General features: G+C 36.3%; 1 protein-coding gene across 3 annotated transcripts; it reads left to right on the forward strand.

Annotated features, from left to right (window-relative positions):
* Positions 1 to 5,362: 5,362 nt before the first annotated feature.
* LOC145038890 (putative myosin-binding protein 5) lies at positions 5,363 to 9,149 on the forward strand. 3 transcript variants are annotated; one of them, XR_013679616.1, is made up of 6 exons: positions 5,363 to 6,230; positions 6,649 to 7,506; positions 7,611 to 7,830; positions 7,932 to 8,036; positions 8,587 to 8,670; positions 8,781 to 9,149. XR_013679616.1 is itself a non-coding variant. In XM_078987110.1 (4 exons), exons 1-3 carry the CDS (start codon positions 5,591 to 5,593, stop codon positions 7,814 to 7,816), a joined length of 1,704 nt encoding a protein of 567 aa, XP_078843236.1. In that variant the 5' UTR covers positions 5,363 to 5,590; the 3' UTR covers positions 7,817 to 7,830; positions 7,932 to 8,259. The 3 variants fall into 3 exon arrangements, 1 of the variants encoding a protein (XP_078843236.1); XR_013679617.1 differs by having other exon boundaries at positions 8,602 to 8,670; XM_078987110.1 differs by lacking the exons at positions 8,587 to 8,670; positions 8,781 to 9,149 and having other exon boundaries at positions 7,932 to 8,259.
* Positions 9,150 to 9,518: the final 369 nt, after the last annotated feature.

The raw sequence follows: 9,518 nt of genomic DNA on the forward strand, positions 1-9,518 counted from the left end.
TTAGGACATTTATTGCTGAGGAATCCCCTTAGCAGTAGTGTCCGTCCCGATGATGATCCTTAGGCTAGGTCCCTTATGATAGGTGTTTATGGACGTAAAGTGAGGATAACGGGAACGGGTAATCGGGTTATTGTTGATTGATGAAATTAATAAACTTATTGTGGGTTGAAAACCCTATGTGCTCACCAGGTTCCCAAGCCTGACCCACTCAGTTTTATGCATTACAGGTAGTGGCGCATGAGCATAGGTGTGATGTTTTGGACGAGGGATTACGGATATAGGCCTGTAGATATGAAATAATGTAGTAAGGCTTATATTGTATTGTTTATACTTTTGATCTGTACGAACATGACATCCCGAGTCTTTTAATGAAATACATTTCTATGGAAATGCTTTTGATAAATCTTTATCATATTATTGTTTTGGGACAAATTCCGCAACCCTTTTATTAAAAGATAACTCTGATTTTGAAATAAAGTATAAACAAAACCGGTCTTTTCTGGCCGTGATTTTGGGGATGTCACACATTATTATTTGTAAATCAAGAACTTTATAACCCTTTTAACCAAAAGGATATCCTATAAAAATGCATGCTTTTGATCTGGGCATAAATTTGTCCTTGTTGACAGATAAAGTTGAAACAAAACATAAGCAGCAAATAGACTTCATGTCATTTAAATTTACCCTTTTCTTGAATAAGAATTCATAAGGAGTACTATGATTCAGTACTTTTGAAGGAGTACAATTTATGATATGAGATGCGGTCAATACACATTCTCCTCAATAGCTTTTTCTTATCCCATATTGAAAAAATAATGCATGTGCTACCTCCAACATATGTTTATGCTTTCGTTCAACCACCCTATTTTGTTGGGGAGTGTGAGGACATGATTTTTGATGAACTATGCCAAGAGATTGAAAGAATTTGATACCCTCTTGATTGGATCCAAGTTCAAATGCATTATCAAAACGAATTTTCTTCACAATGATTTGAAATTGAATTTGAACATACTTGATAAATGCTTGAATAGTTGTAAATGCATTGTAGCACCTGGTTTCCGGTATGTGAATTTTATTTGAGCATTGCCCTATTTTAGCCTTGGACTCGGCGAGTCATAAGGTCCGACTCGCCGAGTAGGGACGAGACTCAGGACACGTTTAAGTGGGCGACTCGGCGAGTCCATATCCTGGACTCGGCGAGTCACCGCTGCTGGATGAAACCCTAAGTTTCAAGGGTTTGCACCCTATTTAAACCCTCATTCCGCCCCAACCTCATCCCCATTCACCCCCCAGAACTCCCCAACATCGTTTTCCCTTAATTCCTTGAGAGATTGAAGTGCTCTTGGTGTGTTCTTGAAGGTTTTGAGGAGAAAGAGGTGTAGATCAAGAAGAGGAGAAGGAGATCAGGTATCTTTGTGTCATTTCAACATATTCCTTGAGGTATAGCTCGTTTCCCCTCTGTTTTCAAGCTTGTAATCCCTTTTTTCTTCATTGGAGTCCTTCTTGGGCTCTTCCCCAAGCTTGTTAGTGCTTTGTGGGTGATAATAAGTTGTTAGCCTTTAGATCTAGGCATGATTTAGTCCCTGGAGCTTGGATCTATTGCCTTTATGGGGTCATATTGCATGAAAGCCCTAGATCTACCTCTTTTGGTGCACTTTGAGCCTTAAAATCCATATTGGTGAATATCTACACGTAAAGTTGGAAACTTTACGTGAGAATTGTGTCCTAGAAGCCCAAATCTGTGAATGGCATGGACTGGAATCGAGCAAATCGGTGTATTTGATGGATGCATGGCTGCGACTCGACGAGTCATATATGTGACTCGACGAGTCTGGTCGCGAGTCACTGAACTGGTCCCTTTAATATGTATCGAGTTGAGCCGTGAGTCACAGGGGGTGACTCGGTGGGTTGGAAGCTGAACTCACTCATGATAGGACTCGGCGAGTCAATGCCCTAACTCAGCGAGTCCAAGGCAATCTTCATAGATCAAGAACAAACTCGGCGAGTTGTTCATACAACTCGGCGAGTCTTGGTATATGTGTTCTTCGGATGAAGATGAACTCGACGAGTTGTTCATACAACTCGGCGAGTAGGATGAAGGAGTTGAATGACAGTTTAGAAGATGAACTCGTCGAGTCATAGCCCAACTCGACGAGTAGAATCAGGGACCCAGGACAATAGTTTGCTAGGGACTCGGCGAGTGGAGATCCACTCGGCGAGTTGGGTCAACTAAAAGTTGACTTCGATTTGACTTAGGGCTAGAACAGGGGTAAAATGGTCTTTTTACCCAAAGGACAGTTAGCAGTGTATGATTAAGTATATTGTGGGAATTACAGCCGGGGAGTTTCCGGAGCAGCAGCAGCAGTAGTAGGTGATCAATTCCCACACAGACCAGCAATTATTTTGAGGTGAGTTTCCTTCCAGTAGTAACGGATCTAAGGCACCAAGGCCGGCCCGTATAGATGAGACGTTAGTATTATAGTGTGGGCCGAGCCCGTATCTATTAGTGGAGTTGATTGTGTTATATACCAGCATGATAGAACTGTTTACACTTGTTGTCTGTGCGATACTTGTATGATATGAGTTGGCAGGTGAGTGTGGGCGTGGCCCGTATCTCTCCGAGAATGGAGTGTGGGCTAGGCCCGTATCTCCCAGGTAGCGAAGTGTGGGCGGGGCCCGTATCTTCACGAGTGTGGGCGGGGCCCGTATCTCTCAGAGAGTGAGGTGTGGGCGGGGCCCGTATCTTCATGAGTGTGGGCGAGGCCCGTATCTCCTAATTGCATGTTATATGATAAATGCTTGTATGGTATGGGGTATTATGGGGGAGCTCACTAAGCTTTGTGCTTACAGTTTCAGTTTTGGTTTCAGGTACCTCCTCAGCTAGGGGAAAGGAGCCGGCGCGGTAGCAGCATGTCACACACACACTCTTCGGTTTCCGCATTTACGAGATTCACTGGGATTGTACTCTGATATTTGATGGGATGTATGGTTTGACTTTTAAAACATGGTTTGCGATGTGTTATGGTGTGATCAAACAATGTTTTTATTCATTAATGTTTTCTAAATTAATATTTTAAAAATGAAATTTTGGACATGAAAATTGGGTCGTTACATGCATTGTTTTTATGTTTCAATAAATGTACCCAAGTATATCTACTGTGATCATCAACAATGGTAAAAAAAATACCAAAATCCATTGTAAGTTGGGATCTTGTATGGTCCCCATATATCTATACAAAACAAGTCAAATGGATGTTGTGATACATTTTCACTTAACAAAAAGATAGTTTGTGTTGTATTACTTAAAAACAAGCAATACATGATTTGAACAAGTCATTTTTACATTCCTTATTTCTAAGAGATAGCAATCTCAAATTTTCAAATGGTAAATGACCTAATCTATTATGCCAAAGAGTTACATCATTCTTATTAAATGAAACTAACTGATTGACATTGATAGATGTAGGTATCTTCAAGTACTTGTCCCCACAAATGTATAAAATTTTATCCCTTTTTCCTATAATGAAGTTATCCTTGGATAAAGGGGTCTGCATTGCATAAAATTCATTAGTAAATATGATCCAAACTTTTAACTGATTAGTGATTTTGGCAATGGATATGAGATTGTGTCTGAATTATGGAACATAGAGAACTTCACGAAGATTAATGGTGTTGTGAATTGGAACATCTCCAGTCTAAAAAACCGGTAAGGATCGACCATTTGGCAGTGATATGGAATGTGGTTGTGAAAAGTTCATTAATGAAGAGAACAAAGTTTTATCCAAACAAATATGATCCGTTGCTCCCGAATCAATAATCCATGATGATTTTTCACCACATGAACCAAACAACACTTAAAAATATATGACACATGATTTCCAGAAGAATCGATATATTTACATGTAGAGTCCATTGATCCATCAATTATCACAGAGTTGATTTGAGTAGATCTATTGTTATTGTTCAGAAGGTGCATCAATTGTCTGTATTGCTCAGGTGACGTACATTGAGAATTATCAGCAACATTGTTTGCCATTGAGTCCATCTTTTTTGACTTTGTGAATTTAAAATCAGCTGGAAAACCATTAAGTCGATTTGTAACATGTTGACTTCACATGTCCTGTCTTCTTACAGTGAGAACATCTTAGATTTCTTTTTGATGAATGATTGACTTGCATCGCCATGGCCTCAGTAACAATATTTGGATTTGAAGAAATATTTCTCTGTCTTTCTTCATGATTTAACAAAGAATGAACGGTAGCAATATTAGGCAACGGATTCATCATTAAGATATGTCCTCTTATAGCTTTATATGAATCATTTAATCCCATCACTAACGGAATTAAACGTTGTTCTTCCATGAATTTGTTGAGAGCATCAGCCGATTCACATGTACATGCAGGAACTTCTTGTATCATTTTCAGTTCATCCCATATCTTCTTTATTTTTTAGTAATAGCTTGAAAATCCTCAAATCCTTGATTAATAGAGTATAATTGTTTTTGTACTTGATAAACCAAGGCACAATTGGATTGAAAATACCTTTCTCTTAATTCAAACCAGATCTTATTTGCTGTCTGAAGAAACCATACGCTTTCAACAATTTCTTTGTTTAAAGAATTTAAGATCCATGAAATAACCATTGAATTAACTCTATTACATGAGTGAATGAGATTTGAATTTGCTTTAGGAGGATTCAAAGAGCCATCAACAAAACAGAGTTTGTTCTTCGCTGAAAGAGTTAGAGTCATCGATCTCTTCCAAGCTGCAAAACCTGTTCCGTCAAAGAGTTTTGACATCAGAATCATACTTGGATTATCAAAAGAACTGTGATAATAAGTACTTGAAATCTCAATGTTAGATCCATTGAATTCATTTGGTTGATTTGGAATAGAATTTGACACAATTGAAAAACAGAGATCAAATGAGACGAACACAAGACAACTAGAATGAAATCAGGAACTTTCGTTCTGATACCATGTTGAAAGATAAATTAAGAATTGATTGAAAGAGAAATTGAGAGAAAAAAATTTTCATTATTGACGAATAACTTTACAACATATCATCATTATATATACAAGAAAGGAAAATGTTGCGTATTAGTTACGCATAGCATGACATTTCTATAACGGAAATTATAATCATTGACTTGTTGACTTAATTGTTAGACTTTTCTTCTCCAATATCTTTATCTACGAGAGGATATATTCTCACGTATATAATTATGACATTTTTGACGTGCCAAATGTCATAACCTTGCGGTTGAAAACTGCATGATTAAACGTTAATCCAGGCAAAATCTATCCCTAATAGACCTCTTCTATTTTTGGAAGCAACATATGTCTGTACAATTCTACCAAACTACGCAAAAAAAATTGAAACCTCGTTTAGTATCTACAAACCTATCTTCTCCATCTTTCTCTCTCTAAACAACCCTAGAGAGAGAAGGAGGTGGATCATGATCTACGTATTTCGTCAACATAGGTCATGATCAATTCGTTTCTAGTCATTTCATCTCTTTCTCTGTCAACCCACAACCGATTTAACCGTCCTCAACAACCTCTCTCTTCGTTTCCTAAATCATTCCAAAAATGGCATTATCGAAAAGATCATTCAAGAATTTCGTGGTAGAAGAGCTCGGTGAATTCCCTCATTTCCTGCTATGGGCTATTCTCGAATGGATACTAATCGCATCTCTTTACATCGATGGGCTCCTTGCATTTCTCTCGAGCGTATTCGCCAAGATTTTCGATCTGGAACCACCATGCGTGCTCTGCACTCGTGTCGACCATGCACTCGTGTGTAAGGACCCGAATACTTATTACAACGACTCCATATGCGAGTGCCACAAAAAGGACATATCTTCGTTAGCATATTGCCATATTCACAGAAAACTTGCGGACATCAAGAACATGTGTGAAGGTTGTTCTTTTGCGTTTGCAACTGAGAAAGAATCTGATATACAGTCGCTTTTGGGGAGGACGCAAAAAGAGAAGGATGGGTTTACTGAAGACGATAAGAAGGTTTTGAAGCCTGTGAATAGGTGTTCGTGTTGTGGTGAACCTTTGAAAATGAGAGCTGTTTCTAAAGATTACACTAGAAGCCTTTCAAACCTTCGTGCTTCAACAGCATGGAAAACCGAGGATTCACGGTATACAGAGCTCAGATTTTTATCAGATACCGAGCCAGATATGCCAGAGTACCACTTCGGTTTAAGCACATACGCTAAATGTGAGTTATTTTCACTACTTGCTAGCAGAGATACACAAAGACCGGTTTGAAGTGCAGTTACAAACGACAAATAACTTAATATATATTTGAAAAATCCCAAGTAAAAATGTTTTTTTTTTGGTAATAATTTAAAACTGTTCAAGAAGTTAATACTTTTGTTCGTGCTTTTTTAAAAAAGTATAGCGATATTAAGTGCTAAAAGTTTGTATAAAAATAAATAATTTTAAATCTTTGGACAATTTTTTTTTGACATAATTATAAATTTTTTTTGACTCGATGTGAAATTGATCTAAAACAGTTTGTTCAGGTTTAAAGTTGATTCTAGCCAGCTTTAAAACTGTTCCTTGCGTAAGATTTTTTGATGAATGTATATATGTTAGAAGTTGACAAGAAAATTTGAACAATTACATTGCTACAGATGACGAACTGCATGAAGACTGTTGTAGAACTCCAAATTTGTTAAAAAGTAACAAGTTATTTGGGATCCCACTAACAGATTCAGGTTCAGTTAGCCCGAGACGTGCTAACAGGATTTCAAGAAAAGCATCAATGGAAAAATACGATTTGGCATCAGACAATGATGAAGCTTCAGGAGATGGTGATTCGAGTCTTCAACAGATAAAGAAACAAGCACGTATAGATCAAAAGACTCTTATGAAATTGTCTATGGAACTTGATGAAGAAAGAAGCGCTGCTGCTATTGCAGCTAATAATGCTATGGCAATGATCACACGGTTACAGGCTGAGAAGGCGTCTGTGCAAATGGAGGCGTTGCAGTATCAAAGAATGATGGAAGAGCATGTTGAGTATGATAAGGAAGCTATTCAAATACTTAAAGATTTGTTAGCTAAGAGAGATGAACATTTAAAGGTTATGGAATCAGAACTTCAGAGTTACAGAGAGAAATATGGAGAAATTAGGAAAGTAGGTAGCGATCAATGTGAAGCTGATGCCGATGAATATTACCAGGAATGGAGATCTCAATCTTTGTCATCTTTTAGTGAGAAATCCGAGTCCCGAAGCACTTTAAAAGATGATCATGATCATGAGTTCGAGAGCCCTTTGGTGAAGGATGATGATGATGATTTCGAGTCATGGAGCCCTCTGGGAACCGATGGCAAAGATGGTGATCAGAGCCACTCCGGAAGGGGCACCTCATCGTTAGATTTTGAAACTGAAAAATATCAGCTTTACGAGATGTTAAAGAATCTTGAAAATCATATCCAGACATGTTCAATGGAGGATGAATGGGAGGATGATGAAGATAAAGATATAGGTACGTAATTAATATGATTTCTATTCTTTACTTGAATTCATTGTTTTTTACTTTGTTCATTAAAGTTCATTAATTATTAATATAGCTTTATTGTGGATTGGTAGTTAAAGAAAATAGGGCAACCCTAAATAGAGAGATAACCGTAATCAGGGAAAGATTGAGAGCCTTAGAAGCAGATAGCGGATTCTTGAAGCATACTGCAATGACACTTCAAAAGGGTGAAAAAGGAGCTGAACTTCTAACAGAGATAGCTCAACATCTACGGAAGCTACGTGATCACTCTGATCAATTAAACAGAATAGATGCTTAAATTTTTCTATACTTGTATGCTAACTAACAACACTATTCTCAGTATACTACCATGCATGCATGCATGATTTTATTTCAGAAAAACTTATAATATTTCTTTTGTTTGTGATATTTAGGTTTCTAGGTACATATGATATATTTTGGAAGGAAAAACAACCAAAGGAGCCAGACACAAGTTGTGGGGAACTCTGAAATCTCAACCTCGTGTTATTAGGATCCTGGTAATTTTCAAGACAATCAGAGACCTCGTTAAGGCCCATAATTAAGTCTATGAGTTTCCCTAATTTTAGACCATATATCAGTTTCAGCTTCACGGTTTTCCAGTTTATGTAACTTATTAGTTGGTATAAGTAAAAAATTTCAATTTCTATGTCATAGTAGATGAGATGTGAATAGTTGCATAGGATTATCAAGAAGTACACATGATCCAGCTATAAAATAAAGTTGTATAGCCGGATTATATATACATTGCATGCACCACCTACAAACCAACTATCTATTAACAAACACAGCCGAGTAAAACCAAATGTTTTACACCCATCATAAACCAATTTTTTATTAAATAATAGTCCATAAGTTTCTAAGACATAAAAAAGATTAAGATATGATAACTCATATATATATATATATATATATATATATATATATATATATATATATATATATATATATATATATATATATATATACACACACACACTAATACCCCCAAATTCAAACCAATTTGCGTTTGAAAAGAAAGAGTATGCCTAGCCTAGGTTTCAATTTCAGTTTGCGAAGTTGTAGGATGAATGGCCTTGCTCAAGAATGGGAGGCAGCAGTTGGTGGTCAAAGAAGCATGATGACCATTGTCGGGTATGGTTTCTATAGTTGTATTGTGTGCATTGATAGTTGTTTTGTTCTTCTTTATCTTTTATGATTAGAGTAACTTATGGGATGAATATTCTTAAATTATGAAAAAGCAGAAGCAGATGGTAGAAGAAGGATGATGATTGCTTTGTTTGGTTGTACCATATGGGAGGTTGTGGTCTTTCTTGTTCTTCTTTTCCTGATTTGAACAAGTTATGCTTCACCGGGAGTTTTTGCATAGCACTGACTAATCACATAAGGCATAATAGAGGAATGTGTTGCGAAATGAATCATTATAACTGTTAATGACGTTCCTAAACCCAAGTTGGCATTATTATATTAATGAGATAATGCAACATTTTGAGAAAAGTTGTAATTTTGCTATGTTGTTTTATGCATTGCAACCTTTTTAATTTCCTAACCATAAGGAGGTTTTTTAGTTGATTTAGTATTCTCTTGTATGGATATGTATAAACTTGTTAAGAAGCGAGAATATAATTTATTCTGTCTAATTTTCATGTAATTCCATCTATTTTTTATTTTATTTTATTTTTATTATTTTTTTATCATTTCATCTATTTTTTCTATTTTATTTATCATTTCATATATATATATATATATATATATATATATATATATATATATATATATATATATATATATATATATATGGGGGTGGTCTTTATCACTTTTAACAAAACTCTTCTTATCTCCATGTACCAAACGATAATCTTCCTTATCTCCGCTCTCTCTTCATTTGAGTTCATACATTTGTTGACACAAAAAGGTACATCGGAAAGATTCTAATTTGAGTATCTTTCTTTATCGTCAGTATGGAAGAAGTATTTCTTTTC

This window comes from Lactuca saligna, chromosome 4, assembly GCF_052625555.1.
Source record: "Lactuca saligna cultivar CGN05327 chromosome 4, ASM5262555v1, whole genome shotgun sequence".
In the NCBI taxonomy this organism is placed as follows: Eukaryota; Viridiplantae; Streptophyta; class Magnoliopsida; order Asterales; family Asteraceae; genus Lactuca; species Lactuca saligna.

What these genes read in the sequence shown, in the direction of transcription:
- LOC145038890 (XM_078987110.1), top strand. Translation starts at nt 5,591, where the DNA reads ATGGCATTATCGAAAAGATCATTCAAGAATTTCGTGGTAGAAGAGCTC. An exon ending in TTTAAGCACATACGCTAAAT is followed by an intron (nt 6,231 to 6,648) that starts GTGAGTTATTTT and finishes ACATTGCTACAG; the next exon opens with ATGACGAACTGCATGAAGAC. An exon ending in TGATGAAGATAAAGATATAG is followed by an intron (nt 7,507 to 7,610) that starts GTACGTAATTAA and finishes GTGGATTGGTAG; the next exon opens with TTAAAGAAAATAGGGCAACC.